Here is a 23074-nt window from a genome sequence, read left to right on the forward strand (position 1 = left end):
AAAAAAACCCAAACACCCTATGGCCATCCTAGTGGACAAATGAATGGGACATTACTTTCTAGCCTGCATGGTAATCAACAGTTTTACATACATTATCCCTAAATATGTTCACAGAGACCTACAAGGAAGGTGTTATTATCACTATTTATAGGTGAGGAAACATATGGTGGTCTGTGTGTGCTAAATTTTTCATATTTCATAGTTCTTAATGTTGTTTTATTTAGAAGTTTTTAACTGGATTTTTAAAATTAATAAGATAATATGTACTCATTCTCACAAATATAGAGTATGTAAAACACAATTCAAAATTCCCGTTCCTGGCCAGGCACGGTGGCTTATGCCTGTAATCCCAGCACTTTGGGAGGCCGAGGCAGGTGGATCACCTGAGGTCAGGAGCTCGAAACCAGCCTGGTCAACATGGTGAAACCCCGTCTCTACTAAAATAACAAAAAAATTAGCCAGGTGTGGTGGCACATGCCTGTAATCCCAACTACTTGGGAGGCTCAGGCAGGAGAATTGCTTGAACCTGGGATGTGGAGGTTGCAGTGAGCTGAGATCACGCCATTGCACCTCCAGACTGGGCAACAAGAGTGAAACTCCGTCTCAAAAAATAAATAAAATAAAAAATAAAATAAAATAAAATAAAATAAAACTCCATTTCCCTTCTCTGATATGAGCTTGAGGTGACCATTACTATAGTCCCATCTATGAAAAATTAAACTTATGCATGTAATAATATAATTTACTACATAAATACTAGAAAAAGCATTTTATCACAATATATATTCCTATATTTAGAGTTTTAAAATAGTTTTACAAAAAAAACTATGATACTATATACTAATTATTTTGGAGATTACTTTGAAAACTTAACAGACTGTGGACTTTTTTCCAGGTAGATATGAGTGTTTAGCCAAGTCTTAAATAAGTGGTATGATATTCCAATTAATTGCTGTACCAGAATTTATTTAATCACTCATCTACTAACACATAGTCATATTATGTAGTCTTTTTCCTTTTTTATATTTTTTAAAAAGAGGCAGGGTTTTACCATGTTGCTCAGGCTGGTCTTGAACTTCTGACCTCAGGTGATCCACCTGCCTTGGCCTCCCAAAGTGTTGGGATTACAGGCGTGAGCCACTGGACCCAACCAAATAAATCAGATTTAATATATAGACAAAGATGGATGCGTACTTATAAAAAGTATTGTTAGAAAGTTTAATTTACTGTCTAATTTCTAATTTGATGGACAGTAATAATATATGTATATTTTTGAGACAGAATCTCTCTGTTGCTCAGGCTGGAGTGCAGTGGCTCCATCATGGCTCATGGTAGCCTCGAATTCCTGGGCTCAAGTGATCCTCCTGCCTCAGCCTCCTGAATAGCTAGGACTACAGGTGCACACCACCACACCCAGCTAAATTTTAAAATTTTTGTAGACATGGGGTCTTGCTATGTTGCCCAGCTGGTCTTAGGCTCCTAGCCTCGAGTGATCTGCTCACCTCGACCTCCTGAGTAGCTGGGATTACAGGTGTATGCCACCATGCCCAGGTAATCTGTATTTTTTTTTTCTTTCTCTTTTCATTTTTATAGAGACAGGCTCTTGCTATTTTGCCTAGGCTGGTTTTGAACTCCTGGCCTCAAGCAATCTTCCTGCCTTGGCCTCCCAAAGTGCTGGGATTATAGGCATGAGCTACCACTGCTCCTGACCTGGTCCTTGTACTTTGAAAAGGGCATGACATGAATGAATATGTTTAGTACCTTGATGATGATGATTATTACTATCATTATTTTGGAAAGAAGGTCTCACTCTGTCATCCAGGTTGGAGTGCAGTGGTACAATCATGGCTCACTGCTGTCTCGACCTCCTGGCTCAGGTGATCCTCCCGACTCAGCCTCCTAAGGATCTGGGACTATAGATGCATGCCACCACACCCGGCTAATTTTGTTGTTTTTGTTGAGAAGGGGTCTCACTGTGTTGCCCAGGCTGGAGTGCAGTGGCATGTGGTATGATCATGGCTCACTGCAGTCTTAACCTCCTGAGCTCAAGTGATCCTCCTGCCTCAGCCTCCCAAGGAACTGTGACTACAGGCGCATGCCACTACACCTGGCTAAATTTTGTATTTTGGGTTTTTTTTTTTTTGGTAGAGACAGGGTCTCACTATGTTGCCCAGCCTCGCCTTGAACTCCTGGCCCCAAGTGATCCTCCCGCCTTGGCCTCCCAAAGTGCTGAGATTACATGCATGTGCCCAGTCAACATTATTAACAATAGCAAGGATGGGGATAAAGGAGAAGGAGCAGTGGATGCTGTGAGCCTCAACCCAGAGTCCTGTCCATGGCTAATGCCTCCCTCCCCCAGCTGCTGAGACTAGTGACTGCTGACCATTCACAGCTGTCAGGATTACAAGAGGCCAGGAATTCCACAACACAGAGAAGTGCCCTATCCTAGAATATGACTTTCTCAGGGGCATCCAGAGACCAGGCTCACACCTATAATCCCAGCACTTTGGGAGGCCAAGGCGGGTGAATCACCCGAGGTCGGGAGTTTGAGACCAGCCTGACCAACATAGAGAAACCCTGTCTCTACTAAAACTACAAAATTAGCCGGGCATGGTGGCAGGCGCCTGTAATCCCAGCTACTTGGGAGGCTGAGGTAGGAGAATCGCTTGAACCCGGAAGGTGGAGGTTGTGGTGAGCCAAGATCATCGTCACCATCATGATAATTTCATGATACAGGGAATTCCCTAGGATCTGCTTATAGCTCTCATGGATATGTAAGCTCAGTGTCCACCTTTCCCTTTGATGAGATGTAAGAGAGTGGCATTAGGGGAGACCCAAATATTTCTCTCCCCAGAATTCACAAACTCCTTATCCGTGGCCTTCTGTAGCACCCCAGGAGAGCTCCACTCTTGGTCGAAAATACTGACGTGGTGCCTGGCATGACGGCAACAGTTTTGTTCTGTGCCTAGTGGTTGTAGTTAGGGATAGTCTGTCTTCCTGCAGAGAGCCACTGAAGGGAGCTCTCCAAGGTCCTTAGGTCACTGGGAAGGGCATCCCACAGATGGAAACCCAGAGACAGGTTGGGGAGCACATGGGGATTCTTGTTGATCTCTCTATATAGTAATATATATAATACATAATATAATTTTATAGTATAAATTATATATACATTATACATTATATATTATATAACTTACATATATTTAATATATAATTACATTTTTTGAATTGTATAATTATATTATGCATAAATTATATATACTTGTATAATATATAATTTATATATAATAATATATAAATATATAAAATATATAAATATAATTTATATTATATTATATTTAAATATAATTTTATATTATATATGATTTATATATTATATTACATGTACCCCCAAATCGAAATTTTTTTTTTTTTTTTTTTTTTTGAGACAGAGTCTCACTCTCTTGCCCAGGCTGGAGTGCAGTGGCCGGATCTCAGCTCACTGCAAGCTCCGCCTCCCGGGTTCATGCCATTCTCCGGCCTCAGCCTCCCGAGTAGCTGGGACTACAGGCGCCCGCCACCTCGCCCGGCTAGTTTTTTGTATTTCTTAGTAGAGACGGGGTTTCACCGTGTTAGCCAGGAAGGTCTCGATCTCCTGACCTCGTGATCCACCCGTCTCGGCCTCCCAAAGTGCTGGGATTACAGGCTTGAGCCACTGCACCCGGCCTGAAAATTTTAAAAAAAGAAACTTAATTTAAAAATGAAAATGTAGTAAATTTTTAATAAATTATGTAATGTATTCATTTCATTTAAACTTACATAATTTAATTTCATTTTTTAAGGATTTCATTTGAAATTATAATTTGTTTTTTTTTTTGAGACAAAGTCTCACCAAGGCTGGAGTACAGTGGCACGATCTTGGCTCACTGCAACCTCTGCCTCCTGGGTTCAAGGGATTCTCTTGCTTCAGCCTCCCGAGTAGCTGAAATTACAGGCGCCCGCCACCACGCCTGGCTAATTATTGTATTTTTAGTAGAGATGGGGTTTCGCCATATTGGCCAGGCTGGTCCCGAACTCCTGACCTCAGATGATCTGCCCTCCTCCACCTCCCAAAGTGCTGGGACTATAGGCATCAGCCACAGCACCAGGCCAAAGATTAAATTAGAATGTAATATAAAAACTAATTAATGGCTGGGCACCATGGCTCATGCCTGTAATCCCAGTACTTTGGGAGGCCAAGGTGGGCAGATTGCCTGAGGTCAGCAGTTCAAGACCAGCCTGGCCAGCATGGTGAAACCCCATCTCTACTAAAAATACAAAAAATAGCTGGGCATGGTGGCGGGTGCCTGGAATCCCAGCTACTGGGGAAGCTGAGGCAGGAGAATCACTTGAACCTGGGAAGCGGAGGTTGCGGTGAGCTGAGATCGCATCATTGCACTTCAGTCTGGACAACAGAGCGAGACTCCATCTCAAAACAAACAAACAAACCCACAACTCATTAAAATCATGGTAAACAGAAACTGAGGTGTACAACGACATGTAAAGGTTTCCCTCCTCATCCCATAAAACCCAATTTCTCACCACAAAACCATCCACTCCTTACACTTGTTGCCTTTCAAATACTTTTAATAAACAACAGCTGGGGAAGGAAAATTCAGAGTAGGAAAGAGGATGAGCATTAAAAGAAAGGGATGCAAAACCCAGGACTGCACTTCATCTACCCGTCAGCATTTCTGCCTGCCTGGCCAGCCTGTCTGCCTGCAAGGCCCTGGCCAATCTCTCCCTGGCTTTCTTCACCCTCCTGGCCTGTCTCTGGATATCTGTACGAGTCACCAATTGGCCAGAGAGGGGCGGTGGGAGCTGACAACCCACTCCTGGGGTTGGCCCCCCTGCCACAGCTGGAAACTGCCCAGTGGTGGGCTCGGGCAGCCTGTGCACACGCTCAGCTCTACTCCTGTCCAGAGATTCATCGGCCATCCCCGGTGCGAGGATACTGAAGACGTCCTCCAATTGCAGTGGACTTGAACCTTCGCCTTGGCTGCTGCAGGGCTGCAGGGCCTGCATTCTCCGGTAGGCGCAGAGTTGCTGTGGCTTCTCCAGGTGCTCCTCCCCTTTTCTGCGTCTGACCTGGTTGTCAGGATGAGACCTGATCCTTGTCACCGGCCTCGGGAAGATGCAGCTGGTGAGTCTCATGGGGAGAGCAGACCTCGCAGCTCGTCTCCGTTGGGCCTTGGCCATGTGGATTTCTCGTTTCTTCTGTAAAGCCCAGGGCATCATGTTTCTTTTGAGCTTCCCCTTTCAAAAGAAAAGAAAAGGTGAAATTTCAGCCAAATGGAGGCTGGAGAAGGTCAGCTCTGGGGGGCTTCTCTCAGCTCAGTGGACTCTTCCCACCAGCCTCTCTTTCTGGGGAAATGTGTCTCAAATGGCACCGTACATCCTCAGCACCCGCAGGGTTTGTTAAACTCAGATCTCTGGACCTGAACCCAAGTGAGTCTGGGGTGGACCCGAGAGTCTGCATTTCTGCGTGTGATGCTGATGCTGCTGGCAGGAGTTCCAGGCACTGACACGGGGTCCTGGGACCTCATCGGGCTGATGCCAGTCAAGGACTAAATGCTCAAGGTCATGACCCAGGGCCAGTTCCAGACCTTGTCCCTCCTCATCCTCCTCGGAGGACACCCCTCTCTTCTCTTCCCTGCCACTGTCAGCTACACACATGCTGATGCCTCCTAACCTATCCCCAACAGGACACCGGGATCCCAGACTTCCCTGTGAACCAAGACCTCACATTTCTCTGTATCTCTTGCTGCTGTGCTTCAGGACACACCAGCATTTTCATAGCTCCTTGACTCCCTGGTCTCCAAAGAAATGGTGCCCTCGCCAACCCTTAAATACTCACTGCCACACCCAGATCCCATCTTCACCTGAGCGCCTCCTGCTCCTGAAGAAAAACCTCAGAAACACCATGTTCACTTTCTGTTTCTGATAAGCTCCATTAACCAGAGTTGTACCATGAGAGAATCTTTTGATGACATACTGGGAAAGATGATTAAGTTCTTCCTAAGATTTGAAATCCTTTCTTGCTCTAACTCAATTAGAAGACTCCAGTCTCATAAAGCTGTTTCAGATACAGTCTTTATCAGGGCACTTTCTACTTTAAAGCCTTCGTTTCTGTCCTTCTCATTTCACTTCTGTTGTCCTGGCATTAAGATTAACACTACCCCTTTACACGACCTAAGATGTTCCCCTTTGGAGGGAAAATTATTTAGTCCCCTTAGTTGCAGGGCACCTGTGATGTGCCAAGCTGTACAGTAGAACCCCTGATCCAGAAGTAAACTTCATAAATCACCGTTCTGTTGATTTTCATCTTGGTGAGAAGGAAGACGTAATAAACACACTAAAAACAAATTTCTGATGGAATCGAAGCTATTATCCCCATATAGTTTCATGGGCAAAAATGAGAAGACTTTGAATATTATTCAACAAATATTAACACCTAAGGTATAACTTTCCACAACATCTAGTTTTAAGAACAACTCACTGCTAACTGTAAAGATGTTTTACAGAAAGAAAAAGGACACAAATGGACATTCTTGTGGTCGATAAAAATCCCGTACTCACCAGAACAGGTGGTCTTGGAAAAGAGGTGAACGCAGGCTCTCCCATAGCTGTAGAGTTTCTCTTTCTGACCCCACTCTTGAGATGCAGACAGCCCTTGGCTTGCTGGCAAATGCAGTGACTTCTGCCTCTGGTTCCCCTTTTTATACAGAAAGGGAGTGATAACCCAATCAGTGGATAATCCACAGGGAACACCCTGTCTCCGCCCATTGGATTTGAGGCATTTCTAAATCTTTATACAGAAACCAATGTGTTACCTAGACAGAGTGTTAGTAGATAAAGAATTTAATAAGTGTGTGCGTGTGGCAGGATGGTATTTGCAGTTAATATCAGCATTTTAGATATGTTTCCTTTTTCTCCCAGTCTTCCAAACATCTCTGAATACTTTCTATAGAAATAGAAATGGAATTGTCTATGTACATAAATGTTCATGTAATATTTGATTTAATAACAAAAACTAAAGACCATTTAAATGTTCTTCAAGAAAAGAAAGCCCAAAACTTTTATTCACAATCCTATAGAATATGTCACACAGTTGTTGCAAAGAAATTACTACTTTGGCTGGGTGAGGTGGCTCACGCCTTTAATCCCAGCACTTTGGGAGACCGAGGCAGGTAGATCACCTGAGGTCAGGAGTTCAAGACCAGCTTGGCCAACATAGTGAAACCCCGTTTCTACTAAAAAGACAAAAATTACTCGGGCGTGGTGGCACATGCCTGTAATCCCAGCTACTCGGGAGGCTGAAGCAGGAGAATCGCTTGAAACTGGGAGGGAGAGGTTGCAGTGAGCCGAGATCACGCCACTGCAGTTCAGCATGGACGACAGAGTGAGACTCCATCTCAAAAAAAAAAAAAATTCTATTTTGTGCATTTACATTTAATATAATTACCAGTACATTTGAAATTGTTTCAATCGTCTCATTTTTCCTAAGTTTTGACTTAACCGATTAATGAATGTTCCTTTTGCCTTTACTTGGCTGACTTTGAATTAAATATGTTTATTATTTTATTGTTCTCTCTATGAACTTGCTACTTACAGCCATACAAATCTGTGTAGTTATACTAATAATTAAATCATATACTCTGACACAATTACTTACTTGAACCCCCCCACAAAATGCTAATACTTTAGAACACTTTTCTCTTTTTAGCTTTTTCTGACTTTTGTATTACCATTGTCATGCATATTAATTCTACGTAAAGCAATATGCGCTAATGCTTACCTACAGATTATCTTGTCCGTTCATATTTATTCTTTCTGCATTTCTGGCATTCAATCTGGGATTATTTCCCTGTGGACTTGAGAATTCATTCTAGTATTTTCTTTTCTAATTCAATGCTGCTAACAACTAATTGTTTTCCTTTACACCTTTATTTAGGCATCTTTATTTGGGGGCAATATTGCTGTTGGGTATAGGTGTCTGGCTTGACAAATTTCTTTTAGCATGTTAGAAACGGTGCTCCACTGATGTCTATCTCATTTTATGTGTGTTGAGATGTCAGCTGTCAGGCTTTTCCTTGCTTCTTTGGTTTCCGCATTCTCTAAACTCTTTCTCATTGTCGTTGGTTTGTAGGCCACAGTGTAGCTCATTATTGCTTCCTGTGTATTTCCTTTGCCTAGAGGGTGTGGGGTTAATTGCATCTGTGGCTTGATGTCTTTCATCAGTTTGGAAGGTGCATGTGTATCCTTCACTTCTGATATCCATTCTTCTCCAAGTTCTCTCTACTTTTCTTTTAATCACATCCCACTTGTCTCTGAATTTTCCAGCGTTGTTCATCTTGTGCTTTGGTGGAAATATTTGCTGTTGAACTCTGCTAATCCAGAGTTTTTTCTAGAACTTTTTCAGAACTTTGCTAATCTACGTTTTTTCTAGGTTCAATCTCATTTTAATTTCTTTTCCTTCTTTCTTTCTTCCTTTCCTTTCCTTTCCTATCCTTTTCCTTCCCTCCTTCCTTCCTTCCTTCCTTCCTTCCTTCCTTCCTTCCTTCCTTCCTTCTTTCTTTCCTTTCTCTTGAGACAGGGTCTCACTCTGTCACCCAGGCTGAATAGCAGTGGTATGATCTTGGCTCACTGCAACCTCCACCTCCCAGGTTCAAGCAATTCTCCTGCTTCAGCCTCCCAAGTAGCTGGGACTACAGGCACACGCCATCACACCCAGCTTATTTTTGTATTTTTTGTAGAGACGGGGTTTTGCCATGTTGGCCAGGGTGGTCTTCAACTCCTGACCTCAAGTGACTCACCTGCCTTGGCCTCTCAAAGTGATAGGATTACAGGTGTGAGCCACCGTGCCTGGCCTAATTTCTTATATTCTTAGTTTCAGTCCTAAATATAAAGCACAGTAAATAGCTTTAATTAAAAACTAGGTGGAAGAACAGCTTCACAGTCAATGAGGAGACAGTATTTCTTCTTGATACAATAAAACTCTAAATAGAAAGGAGAAAATTCAAATGTGAACCAATGAAGATACATTAAGAGCAACTATTCATTAAAATACATCAGTAAGAGAGAAAGGGCGGAAAATGAGAGGGGGGGAAGAGGTTTTGATTCTGTACCCCCAGGAAAATGCATCAAGGCCAGAGTATATAACGAATAATGTCAAACAAACAGAGAAAAATAATGAAAACACACTTGAAACTGGGTGAAAGACTCGAATGAATCCTACACAAAAGAATATAAACAAGTGACCGTAAAAAATTATTATTATTATTGTTATTGTTATTTTGAGGTGGAGTCTTGCTCTGTCACCCAGGCTGGAGTATAGTGGCATGATCTTGGCTCACTGCAACCTCTGCCTTCTGGGTTCAAGCGATTCTCCTGCCTCAGCCTCCTGAGTAGGTGGGATTACAGGCTCCAACCACCACATCCAGCTAATGTTTGTATTTTGAGTAGAAACTGGGTTTTTAGCTTGTTGCCCAGGCTGGTCTTGAACTCCTGACCTCAAGTGATCCACCCGCCTTGGCCTCCCAAAGTGCTGAGATTACAGGCATGAGCCACCGCGCCCAGCCTAAATGACCAGCAAAATTTGAGCAAATGTGTAACCCCTTTAGCTTCAGGGAAATGCTAAAAAAATAAAAATTACCATGAGATATTATTATTATACAGACATCAGCTTAGCTAAAGGGAAAAACACAGAAACACCACGTAAGTGCTGACTAGACTATGGAGGGACCAGTCTTTCCTGTAAGGATTGTGGGAGTTTAAATTGGAATAACCACTTTGGAAAACTATATGGAAACATCTATTAAAGCTGTACAGGGCCAGGTACGGTGGTTTACACCTGTAATCCCAGCATTTTGGGAGGCAGAGGTGGGAGGATCGCTTGAGCTCAGTAGTCTGACAACAAGGAAGACCTTATCTCTACAAAAAATAAAAAATAAATATTGTCAGGCATGGTGATGTATGCTTGTAGTCCAAACTACTTAGGAGGCTGAAGTGGGAGGATCACTTGAGCCCAGGAGATCAAGGCTGTAGTGAGTTATGACTGAGCTACTGCACTCCAGCCTGGGTGACACAGCAAGACCCTGTCTCAAAAACAAAAGCTGTAGGCTGGGCACAATGACTCACGCCTGTAATCCCAGCACTTTAGGAGGCTGAGGTGCGTGGATTGTCAGAAACCAACCAATGAACAGCAGGAAAATGAATAAATACTGGGGCGTCTGCACCCAGCGGATCACCTCACAGCAATCAGAACTCACAAATGACTATCAGCACATCCTTAACCTTTGATCTCTCAAAGCTGAGGTTAATCCACACCCAAGACTGTCCATACAATGTGGTTCCCTAGACGTGAAACAAAAACCAGTCAAACTAATCCTAGGTGCTGTTACAACACAGGGTGCCCTTGTGGGAGGCAGGACAGGGTGGCAGGAAAAGGCAACTGGGGATGAATCCGCTATTCTGTTGGTTGATTTCAGTGCTGTGCACATGAGTGTGTTCAGTTTGTGAAAGTTCATGAACACGTATGTGTTTGATTTTTTGCACTTTGCTCTTTGTAAGTTCTATGCCAATAACAATTGAGGAAAAGAGACTGAGATACCAACTCCTGCTTAAGGCCAATCTGTAGCAAACTTCCACCCCATAAAAGCAACCTCAGGAATACCGCCTTGTATACTGGAATTTGCCGAAAGAGTAGATCTCAGCTACTCTTTGTATACACACATACACAAAGGTAAATATGTCAGGAGACAGATATGTTCCTTTGCTTCATTGTAATAATCATTTTGCTACATATATGTGTATCAAAACATTATGTATGCCTTAAATATATACAATTAAAAACAAAACATGGCTGGGTGCAGTGGCTCCTGCCTCTAATCGCAGCACTTTGACAGGCAGATCACTTGAGGCCAGGAGTTCGAGACCAGCCTGGACAACATGATGAAACTCCGTCTCTACTAAAATACAAAAATAAGCCAGGCATGGTGGTGCACACCTGTAGTCCTAGCTACTTGGGGGGCTGAGGTACACGAATGCCTTGAACCCGGGAGGTGGAGGTTGCAGTGATCTGAGATCATGCCACTGCACTCCAGCCTGTGTGACAGTGAGAAAGACTTTGTCTCAGAAGAAACAAACAAATCAACATGCAACACTTAATAAATAAACAGACCAAAAAAAAAAAAAATACAATCTCGGCAGCCTTGGTCTCTGCAGTGACTACTCAAGTTTTTTTTTAATGATTTTTCATGATATTTTCCTTGTATAAATCTTCCTGGTTTGATCTTTGGGGATGCAGACAGACGCTGGCGAGTTTGCCAATTTGGACCTGGGACTAGGAAGTTTAAGACACAATTAGGGCTGGGCACAGTGGCTCACGCCTGTAATTTCAGCACTTTGGGAGGCCAAGGTGGGAGGAGCACGAGGTCAGGAGATCGAGATCATTCTGGCTAACACGGTGAAACCCCATCTCTGCTAAAAAATACGAAAAAAAAATAGCTGGGTGTGGTCTCGGGGGCCTGTAGTCCCAGCTACTCAGGAGGCTGAGGCAGGAGAATGGCGTGAACCCAGGAGACGGAGCTTGCAGTGAGCCGAGATTGTGCCACTGCACTCCAGCCTGGGTGACAGCGAGACCCCGTCCCCCTAAAAGAGAATAAAAGACACAATTAGCTTACATATTTTATCACATAGGGCAATTTCAAGGTACTGAAGCCTCCCTCAGCACCTCAGCAAACTATTATACAGATACAAGTGATCCTGCCTGGGATCCAGACACCAATCCTTTTAAATTTTACTGTGATGTGCTGCAAAACCTGAGACACCCTGAAATGACAGAAATGTCCTCTTCTTGACTTACAATTGAAGGACTTGGAGTTCTTTTTTTTTTTTTTGAGATAGAGACTGCCTCTGTCACCCAGGCTGTAGTGCCGTGGCATGATCTCAGCTCACTGCAAATTCCACCTCCTGGATTCAAGCAATTCTGCTGCCTCAGCCTCTCAAGTCACTGTTATTACAGGTGCCCGCCACCAAGCCTAGCTAAATTTTGTATTTTTTTTTTTTTGAAACAGAGTCTCGCTCTGTCAGGCAGGCTGGAGTGCAGTGGTGCGATCTCGGCTCACTACAACCTCTGCCTCCCGGGTTCAAGCAATTCTCCTGTCTCAGCCTCCTGAGTACCTGGGATTACAGCGCCCACCACCACGCCCAGCTAATTTTTGTATTTTTAGTAGAGATGAGGTTTCACCATGTTGGCCGGGCTGCTCTTGAACTCCTGGCCTCAAGTGATCCCCCCACCTTGGCCTCCCAAAGTGCTGGGATTACAGGAGTGAGCCACTGCGCCCAGCCTAATTTTTGTATTTTTAGTAGAGATGGGGTTTCACCAACTCGGCCAGGCTGGTCGCAAACGCCTGATCTCAAATGATCTGTCCGCCTCGGCCTCCCAAAGTGCTGGGATAACAGGCGTAAACCACTCTGCCTGGGCAGGACTTGGGGTTCTTAAAAATAATAATAACAATAAATTCTGTTGGGTGTGGGCGGCAAGTCACCCAGGTGCTAAGGCAAGAGATCGAGGGCACGAGCTGTTCCAGTATAATAAAATACATAAAATAAGAATAGTTATACTAGATACAGATCATAGATATGATTATGTATGAATATCATTAATCATTGGTTTGTAGCAATTACTCTTTACTCCAATATTATGATAATCCTCGCTCTATAATCATAACCTAGGAGAAACCAGGCCATACAGAGATAGGGGCTGAGGGGACATAGTGAGAAGTGACCAGAAGACAGGAGTGTGAGCCTTCTGTTATGCCCAGGCAGGGCCACCAGAGGGCTCCTTGGTCTAGTGGTAACGCCAGCATCTGGGAAGATGCCCGTTGCCAAGCGGACCGTGGTCTAGCAGTAGCGTCAGTGTCAAGGAAAAGCACCCGCTACTTAGCAGACAGGGAAGACAAGGAAAGGGAGTCCCCCTTTCCCCGGAGGAGTTCAGAGAAGACTCTACTCCTCCACCTTTTGTGGAGGGCCTGACATCAGTCAGGCCTGCCCGCAGGTTATCCGGAGACCCAACCGTCTCCCTGTGATGCTGTGCTTCAGTGGTCATGCTCCTAGTCTGCCTTCATGTTCCATGCTGTACACCTGGCTCTGCCTTTTAGATAACAGTAGCAAATTAGTGAAAGTATTAAAAGTCTCTGATATGCAGAAATAATGGCGTAAGCTGTCTCTCTCTCTCCCTCCTCTCTTTCTCTCTGCCTTGGCTGCCAGGCAGGGAAGGGCCCCCTGTCCAGTGGACACGTGACCCACGTGATCTTACCTATCATTGGAGATGGCTCACACTCCTTACCCTGCCCCTTTGTCTTGTATCCAATAAATATAACTGCAGCCTGGCATTCGGGGCCACTACCGGTCTCCATGTCTTGGTGGTAGTGGTCCCCCAGGCCCAGCTGTCTTTTCTTTTATCTCTTTGTCTTGTGTCTTTATTTCTACAATCTCTTGTCTCCGCACACAGGGAGAAAAACCCACTGACGCTGTGGGACTGGACCCTACATTTGGGAGGCTGAGGTGGGCAGATCACTTGAGGTCAGGACAAGACCAGCCTGGCCAACATGATGAAAACCTGACTCTACTAAGAATACAAATATTAGCTGGGTGTGGCTGGGCATGGTGGCTCATGCCTGTAATCCTAGCACTTTGGGAGGCTGAGGTGGGCAGATCACCTGAGGTCGGGAGTTCAAGACCAGCCTGGCCGACATGGTGATACCTCGTCTGTACTAAAAAAAATATACAAAAATAGCCAGGTGTGGTGGCGGAGGCCTGTAATCCCAGCTACTTGGAACTTGGGAGGCTGAGGCAGGAGAATCGCTTGAACCTGGGAGGTGGAGGTTGAGGTGAGCTGAGATCACATCATTGCACTCCAGCCTGGGCAACAGAGTGAGACTCTGTCTCCAAGAAAAAAAAAAAGAAGAAAAAAAAATTAGTTGGGTGTGGTGTCTCAGGCCTGTAATATCTGCTACTTGGGAGGCTGAGGCAGGAGAATAGCTTAAACCTGGGAGGTGGAGCTTGCAGTGACCTTAGAGCGTGCCACTGCACTCCAGCCTGGGCAACAGAGGCAGAAGGCAATAGAGGGAGACTCTGTCTCAATAAATAAATAAATAAATAAATTAATAAATAAATAAATAAATTCTGATTTCCTGGTCCCTCCCATAGGCATCCCGAGACATTGGTCTGGAAGGTGCCCAGGTGTGTTTTCTGCAAACCAAGGTTCAGAACCATAGACTCCAAACCACCCAGGGAAGTGGTGTGTCATCCCTGGCTGTCCTTTTGGCCTTTGGGGGATTGTAAAATTCCTGTACCCCAGGCTGCATCCAACATCAGTGGAATACAAATGTATAGGGGTGGGTGCTGCCATTAGTTTTTCAAACTCTCCAGGAGATTCCAATGTACATCCAGGTTGGGATACATTTAAACTCTCACTAGCTATACATGAATGGTACGATTGCTCCATAGCCTTGTCTGCACTTGGCATTGCTGTTTTTTCATTTTAGCCAAACAGAAGTGTGTATGAATATCTCATTGTGATTTTTCATTAGCATTTATCTGAAGCCAAACAGAATTTGGGTATGTGTTCAGGATTTTATTGACCGTTTATTTATTCTGTCTTCAGTAGTGCCTACTGAAGTTTTTCACCCATTTTGTATGTACATCTTTTATATATTTTTTTCATTTGATGGACATCTTTCTATTCTGTATTCTGGCTTGATGTACTTTACTGGATGCATGTCATGCAAATATATTTTCCAATATGATTTTCCAACACCCATTTCTCACTGCATTTTGATTAATGGGAGATCTTTCTTTTTTCTGTGTGTGTGTGTTTTTTTTTTTTTTAGATGGAGTCTCTGTCGCCCAGGCTGGAGTGCAGATATTGTATCTGTATGTTGGAGTTTGCTGGGGGAGGCATCAGTACGTTGAAATAGCCACAATGTGATAAATATGTAAGCTAACTGTGTCTTAAACTTCCTAGCCAGCATCTGTCTGCCTCCCCAAAGATCAAACCAGGAAGATTTATACAAGGAAAAGATCATGAAAAATAATAAGAACAAAACTAAGTAGTAACCACATAGACCAAGACTGTTGAGATTGTATTTCTTTTTTATTAGGTCTGTTTATTTATTAGGTGTTTTTCTTTTTTCTTTTCTTTTCTTTCTCTTTTTTTTTTTTTTTTGTTGAGATGGAGTCTCACTCTGTCACCCAGGCTGGAGTGCAGTGGTGCAATCTCAGCTCACTGCAACCTCCACCTCCCAGGTTCACACCATTCTCCTGCCTCAGCCTCCTGAGTAGCTGGGATTACAGGTGCCCGTCACCACGCCCAATCAATTTTTGTATTTTTTGTAGAGACAGGGTTTCACCATGTTGGCCAGGCTGGTCTCAAACTCCCGACCTCAGGTGATCTGCTCACCTTGGCCTCTTGGGATTACAGGTGTGAGCCACCGTGTCCAGCTTGAGTAATGGGAGCTCTTACTAAGTCTTTTTAATCTTAATATAATTTAATGTGATCCAAGTTATACTTTTCTCCTTGCCATTTTGAGTTTTATTGTATTGAAAGGAAAGTTTGTCTCTCATTCAGTGTGGAGTTGCTTTTCAACCTATTATTTAATTAAAACTATTTATTGTGTCTTATAGTTAGAACAGCAATTAAGAATGTAAGAAATTGGCAGGATGAGGTGGTTCACACCTGTAATCCCAGCACTTTGGGAAGCTGAGGAAGGAGGATCACTTGAGCCTAGAAATTTGAGATGAGCCTGGGCAACGTGGCAAGACCCTGTCTCTACAAAAAATACAAAAATTAGCTGGGTGGAGCGGCATGTACCTGTGGTCCCAGCTGCTTGGAAGGCTGACGAGAGAGGATTTCTTGAGCTCAGAAGGTCGAGGCTGCAGTGAGCGATGATCGAGCCACTGCACTGCAGCCTGGGTGACACTGTCTCAGAGACCCTATCTCAGAAAACAAACAACAACCAAAAAGGAAGACATTAAGATGAAATTGAACCTAGCAAAAGTCTAGATTACTAAAGTGAAAGACAGTTCAAAAGCAGGTATCCCAACCAAAGCACAGGGTGAGCAACACTGGAAAGTTGTTGGGCATTTTTTTCTGGATGAACATTTAAATGGTCTTTAATTTTTGTTATTAAATCAAATAGTGCATGAAAATTTATGTACATGGACAATTCCAGTCTTTTTTTTTTTTTTTTTTTGAGACAGAGTTTCGCTTTTGTCTCCCAGGCTGGAGTGCAATGGTGCGATCTCGGCTCACTGCAACCTCTGCCTCCCAGGTTCAAGCGATTCTCCTGCCTCAGCCTCCCGAGTAGCTGGGATGACAGGCATGCACCAGCACACCTGGCTAATTTTGTATTTTTAGTAGAGACGGGGTTTCTCCATGTTGAGGCTGGTCTCGAACTCCTGACCTCAGGTGATCTGCCCGCCTCAGCCTCCCAAAGTGTTGGGATTACAGGCGTGAGCCACCACGCCCAGCCAACAGTTCCATTCTTACTTCCATAGAATGCTTTCAGAGATATTTGAAAGAAGGGGAGGAAAAGGAAACATATCTAAAATGCTGATATTAATTGCAAATACCACCCCGCCACACACACATATTAAATTCTTTTTCCACTAACACTCTGTGTCGGTAGCACCACATTGGTTTCTGTATAAAGATTTAGAAATGCCTCAAATCCAGTGGGTGGAGACAGGGCGTTCCTTGTGGATTATCCACTGATTGGGTTATCACTCCCTTTCTCTATAAAAGAGGAGCCAGATGCAGAAGTCGCTGCATTTTCCAGCAAGCCAAGGGCTGTCTGCATCTCAGGAGTGGGGTCAGCAGGAGAAACTCTACAGCTATGGGAAAGCCTGCGTTCACCTCTTTTCCAAGACCACCTGTTCTGGTGAGTACAGGATTTTTATCGACCACAAGAATGTCCATTTGTGTCCTTTTTCTTTCTGTAAAACATCTTTACAGTTAGCAGTGAGTTGTCCTTAAAACCAGATGTTGTGGAAAGTTATACCTTAGGTGTTAATATTTGTTGAATAATATTCAAAGTCTTCTCATTTTTGCCCATGAAACTATATGGGGATAATAGCTTCGATTCCATCAGAAATTTGTTTTTAGTGTGTTTATTACGTCTTCCTTCTCACCAAGATGAAAATCAACAGAACGGTGATTTATGAAGTTTACTTCTGGATCAGGGGTTCTACTGTACAGCTTGGCACATCACAGGTGCCCTGCAACTAAGGGGACTAAATAATTTTCCCTCCAAAGGGGAACATCTTAGGTCGTGTAAAGGGGTAGTGTTAATCTTAATGCCAGGACAACAGAAGTGAAATGAGAAGGACAGAAACGAAGGCTTTAAAGTAGAAAGTGCCCTGATAAAGACTGTATCTGAAACAGCTTTATGAGACTAGAGTCTTCTAATTGAGTTAGAGCAAGTAAGGATTTCAAATCTTAGGAAGAACTTAATCATCTTTCCCAGTATGTCATCAAAAGATTCTCTCATGGTACAACTCTAGTTAATTGAGCTTATCAGAAACAGAAAGTGAACATGGTGTTTCTGAGGTTTTTCTTCAGGAGCAGGAGGCGCTCAGGTGAAGATGGGATCCGGGTGTGGCAGTGAGTATTTAAGGGTTGGCGAGGGCACCATTTCTTTGGAGACCAGGGAGTCAAGGAGCTATGAAAATGCTGGTGTGTCCTGAAGCACAGCAGCAAGAGATACAGAGAAGTGTGAGGTCTTGGTTCACAGGGAAGTCTGAGATCCCGGTGTCCTGTTGGGGATAGGTTAGGAGGCACCAGCATGTGTGTAGCAGCTGACAGTGGCAGGGGAAGAAGGGAGGTGTCCAGGGAGATGAGGAAGGGACAAGGTGGAACTGGCCCTGGGTCATGACCTTGACATTTAGAGTGCTGACTGGCATCCAGGTGAGTGCAGGACCCGTGTCAGTGCCTGGAACCTGCCAGCAGCATCAGCATCCTGCACTTAGAAATGCAGACTCGGGTCCACAGACTCACTTGGGTTCAGGTCCAGAGATCTGGGTTTAACAAACCCCTCTCACGGGTGCTGAGGATGTCTGGTGCCAGTAGGGCACATTTCCCCAGAAAGAGAGGCTGGTGGGAAGATTCCACTGAGCTGAAGAAGCCCCAGAACGACCTTCTCAGCCTCCATTTTGGCCTGAAATTTCACCTTTTCTTTTTTGCCTTTTCTTTTTAAGAGCTCAAAACATGATCACCCCTGGGCTTCCACAGAAGAAGCGAGAAATCCCACATGGCCAAAGGCCAGTCCGAGGAGGCAGGCTCCGAGGAGTCTGCTCTCCCCGTGAGACTCACCCAGCTGCATCTTCCCGAGGCCCGGTGACAAGGGTCGGAGTCTCATCCTGACAACCAAGGTCAGACGCAGAAAGGGGAGGCACCTGGAGAAGCCACAGCAACTCTCGCCTACGAGGAGAATGCAGGCCCTGCAGCCCTGCAGCAGCCAAGCGAAGGTTCAAGTCACTGCAGTGGAGGAATCTTCAGTATCCTACTTGCCGGGGGATGGCCGATGAATCTCTGGACAGGAGTAGAGCTGGCGTGTGCACAGGCTGCCCGAGCCCACCACTGGGCGGTTCAGCTGTGGCGGGGGCCAACCCAGGAGTGGGTTGTCAGCTCCCGCCCCTCTCTGGCCGAATGGTGGCTTCGTACAGATATCAGAGACAGGCCAGGAGGAGGGTGAAGAAAGCCAGGGAGAAGTGTGGGGCCTTGCAGGCAGACAGGCTGGCCAGGCAGGCAGAAATGCTGACAGGTGGATGAACTGCAGGAGGAGGCTGAGAAGCTGTTGGGGGTGTGTGTCCCCAGAGTGGATCTTTGGTCCTCTTTCTGCTCTCAAAATTGTTTACACTGTACTTCCCTGTTCTTTATTAAAAGCATTTGAAGGCAACAAGTGTAAGGAGTGGATGGTTTTGTGGTGAGAAGTGGGTTTAGAGTGAGGCAAAGGGAGACCTTTACATGCACACCTCAATGTCTGTTTACCATTATTGATTTTTAGTTAGGTTTTTCTTTTCTTTCTCTTTCTTTCTCCTCGCTGCATTATTTTTGGTTTTAGATGGTTTCCCTTTGTTTGCTGAACGGTACAGCGCGAATCACCGGCTCACCCGGCCGCCTCCCGGGTTTAAGCAATTCTCCTGCCTCAGCCTCCGGTGGCAGGATTACAGGCACATCGCCACCACGCCCGAAGCTAATTTTGTATTTTAGTAGAGACAGGGTTTTATCATGTTGGCCAGGCTGGTCTCGGCGCTCAAACCTCGTTGTCACCTGCATGCACCAAGGTTGCGGGTTGCAGTACTGCTTTGTTCGCCTTTCCCGGCAAGTGGCTGTTTATGAGTCTGCTATTTAATTTCCACATGTCTGAATGTTGTTGACTGAAGATACAAAGTATCTTCTATGATTGCTCTAGAAAGAAGCTGGAAATTCACAATAAAAAGAATGCTGAAGGTTAAGATGTAAGTAAATATAGAGTGATTGGCTCAAGCCTGTAATCCCAGCACTTTGAGCAAGACAGAGTGAATCAGATCAGGAGATCCCGAGACCATCCTGGCTAACAGGGTGGCTGCGTCTCTCATGCAAGCTAGCAGGCCGAGGTGGCGAGCCTGTAGTCCCAACTACTGAGCTAGCGGCGTGAAGGCTCCCAGGCTGAAACTACAGTGAGCTGAGTCAGCCACCACTCCAGCCTGGAGCTAAGCAGACTCCGTCTCAAAAAAAAAAAACAAAAACAAACAAACAAACAAAAAAAGAAATTAAATAGCAGAGTCTTAAGCAGCCAATGGTTTAAAGAAGAATGCATGACTGGGTGTGGTGGCTCATGCCTGTAATCCCAACACTTTGGGAGGGCGAGACAGGTGGATCACCACAGTTAGGAAGTTCAAGACCAGCCTGACCAACATGGAGAAAACCCCAAATACAAATAAAATTTAAGCTGGAACCCAGAGGGAGGTTGCGTGAGGCGAGATCGAGCCATTTCCTCCAGCCTGGGTGACAAAGTGAAAACTCCATCTCAAAAAAAAAAAAAAAAATGCCTTGTGGAGGTCTGGCTTTGTTATTCACCTTAGAAATACAGAGTTTGTTAGTGATGATATCTTATTTATAGTGCCATTTTCGGGTTTTGTATTGTGGGAGTTTTTGGGTTGGGGAGAATGGCGGCAGGTAGTAGGATCTGCTGAAGGCAAGAGCTTCACTGTGATGATGGAGCTCCGCACCTCGGGTTTCCCGCAGCCCAGGATCTGGTGGCAGACAATGGTATCATCACATCTTTGTTCCTGCAAGGATGGGACGTGGTCTGCCTCATCTCCCGGGCACATCAGGAGCGCTTTCCAGACTCCGGGTGATCGGGGAATAGCTCCCAGTATGGTCTTAGTTGGGGTCTCCTCCTGACCCATGTTAATCCATGAACGCCCCATGATGTGGGCTAGTGAGGGCCTCTCCCTGGAGTCAAGGACCAGAAATGTGTTTATGAGGCGTTCTAGTTCTATGAAAATGAGAAACGAGATCTCCTGTCATCATTCACACAGTATTAGTGTTGTCCTCAGCCCCACAAAAGTCTGTCCGACAGATGGCAGGCCCTGGCCACCATGGTGTAGACAGTGACTCCCAAACTCCACATGCCCACCGGGGTCCATCGTACTTTTGTCCCGGGGAACAGTTCCGAGGCTGCGTAAGAGGAGCTCCCACCGAAGGGCCTCAGCTTTCAGCCTACGGTGAATCTGGTATCAAAGCCAGAGTCTGTTGTTTCCGCGTCGTGCTGAGCCTCCTCAGGGAAGTTCTCTGGCTTCAGAACCCTGTAGATAATTTCCTGCTAGAAGCCTCACTGCACGGAATACCCTATTTGCTGGAACTTGCCACGGGCCACTTCGCCCTTCAAGGAGGAGAATTCGAGGGTGAAGTCGGATAGCTCTCTCGAGCTGGCTTAATCCACTACTAGGAAGAGTCTCTTCTGGGCGCCAGCCACGGGAGTCTGATGATCTTCGGGCGATGAAGGGCTTTCATCATATGGACCCTGCGGTACAGACGCTGGAGGCTGCAGGAGCCCTGCTGCCCTGTTGGGGTGACCTCCACAGCCATCTCGGTCCCAGTGAGAATGTGCTGGGCCAGCTGCCTTGACTTCTGCAAAGCTGCCCTGGCTGATGACCTTGAGGAGCCTATGATCATCAGTAAGGGTCTCCTCAGAGGCAGAAGTCATCCCAAGGTCCGCAGCGTGGAGACCTCCCAGCTACACATCTCAGCTAGGAATGCCGACTGAGACTACTACCCCTACAAACTTTGCTAATGAGGAACATGAAGGACATGGCTGGAGGTGTCTGCTGACATGTGAGGGTGACCTCTGGTCATTTCCATGCCAGGGACAACATTCGTGGCCAACTCCACTGTGGCTGCACCCAGGAGCCGGATGATGTCACCAGGAATCACCTCTCCTGGCCTCTTGGCTCTGCTGACTTCCCTCTGAGTTGATGTCATTCCCAGGTGGGCTCTTCCTCCAAGGTGACAAGATGGCACTCGCAGCCCCAGCAGCCTAACGGAAATAGATCTTCTCCTCCCAGATGTTTCCAAGACAACGGCCTGACCTTTGACACAGAGTGTGTCACATGAGCAGGCCTTAGCCAATCACTGTGGCCAAAGAGGACAGGATCTGCTGATTGGCCAGATTGAGGTCATGTGGCCCCTGTCTCCATGGAAACTTGAGAATTGCTTTGTTGTTTTCAGTTGGGAGACGGTGTGATGCCTGAGAGAAGTGGTTCAGGCTCGAAAGGTCACTACAACTGGATATCCAACTGCAAAAGAATGACTTTGGACTCCTACCTCACAGGATATAGAAAAATGAATGAAACAACAGCTAACAAGGGGCCGGAAAGTGCTAGTCTACTGCCGTGTATGATACACAAACATCAACTCAAAATCGACCAGTGTCGTCAAGATAAACTTTGAAACTAGAAAGCTTTTAGAAGCAAACAAAGGGTAATATTTTATGAGCCATATCTAATGTCATAAAAACCCACAATGATTTTAGAGATGACATCAAAAGTATGAGAAAAAAACAAAGCAGATACATTTCAGCTCACTATTTTTTACACTCTGTTTTAACAAATGTGTAATGATATATGCACACACATGATATATGCATACACACATGATATATGCACACACGATATATGCATACACACATAATATATACACACACTATATATGCATACACACATGATATATGCACACACACACATATATGCACACACCTGTCTGGTGCCACAAGTTCCCCTTTTGCTCAGACTTATGGTTTTGCAGACACTTCAAAGGAAACAAAGATGTTCCCTTTTATTTTTGTCTTCTTGCTCCTGAAGCTTCCCCTCCATGTGTGCAATATGACTGATGCCAACTTCTTTCTGGTGGTTTTTCCTGACGCAAGCAAGATTTGATTGATCGATGATTTTGATCGAACGATTCGAAATTCGAGTTCATGCGTCACACCTGGCTAATTTTTGTATTTTAAGTGGAGACGGGGTTTTACCATGTTGGCTAAGCTGGTCTGGAACTCCTGGCCTAGGTGATCGACCTGCCTCGGCCTCTCAAAGTGCTGGGAACACAGGCAGGAGTTACTGCGTCCAGCCTATTTTTTACATTTTATATCAGGCAATTATAATACATCAAACATCTACATTCCAATCACCCAGAATGGACAATTACTGACATTATATTTACTTTGAGTCTTTTAAAAATAACATTTTACAAACAAGTAGTCTCCCGTTGGCTCCCCAGACAATCCAATTTCTCTCCTCCCTGTTTCCCAGAGCAGGCAAATGTCATTATTTATTCGGTGTATATACTTCCATTCTGAATTTCATACACATACAGTATATACATCCAAATACATATTAATAACATTTAAACATGTATTAATATACAAAGCACATATATCCGTTAACATTACCTAGCATCGTTTAGTGCATTTACATTTTTACATATATACAAAATACGTATGCTTATTAT

General features: G+C 44.8%; 1 protein-coding gene across 1 annotated transcript; it reads right to left on the minus strand.

Annotated features, from left to right (window-relative positions):
* Nucleotides 1-4393: 4393 nt before the first annotated feature.
* LOC101011637 (putative methyl-CpG-binding domain protein 3-like 5) lies at nucleotides 4394-7247 on the minus strand. Its single transcript, XM_021930603.2, has one exon. The coding sequence runs from the start codon at nucleotides 5254-5256 to the stop codon at nucleotides 4693-4695; it is 564 nt and encodes a 187-aa protein (XP_021786295.2). The 5' UTR covers nucleotides 5257-7247; the 3' UTR covers nucleotides 4394-4692.
* Nucleotides 7248-23074: the final 15827 nt, after the last annotated feature.

Source organism: Papio anubis, chromosome 20, assembly GCF_008728515.1.
Source record: "Papio anubis isolate 15944 chromosome 20, Panubis1.0, whole genome shotgun sequence".
NCBI lineage: Eukaryota > Metazoa > Chordata > Mammalia > Primates > Cercopithecidae > Papio > Papio anubis.

Coding starts and splice junctions, on each gene's coding strand:
- LOC101011637 (XM_021930603.2), bottom strand. CDS start 5,256: ATGATGCCCTGGGCTTTACAGAAGAAACGAGAAATCCACATGGCCAAG.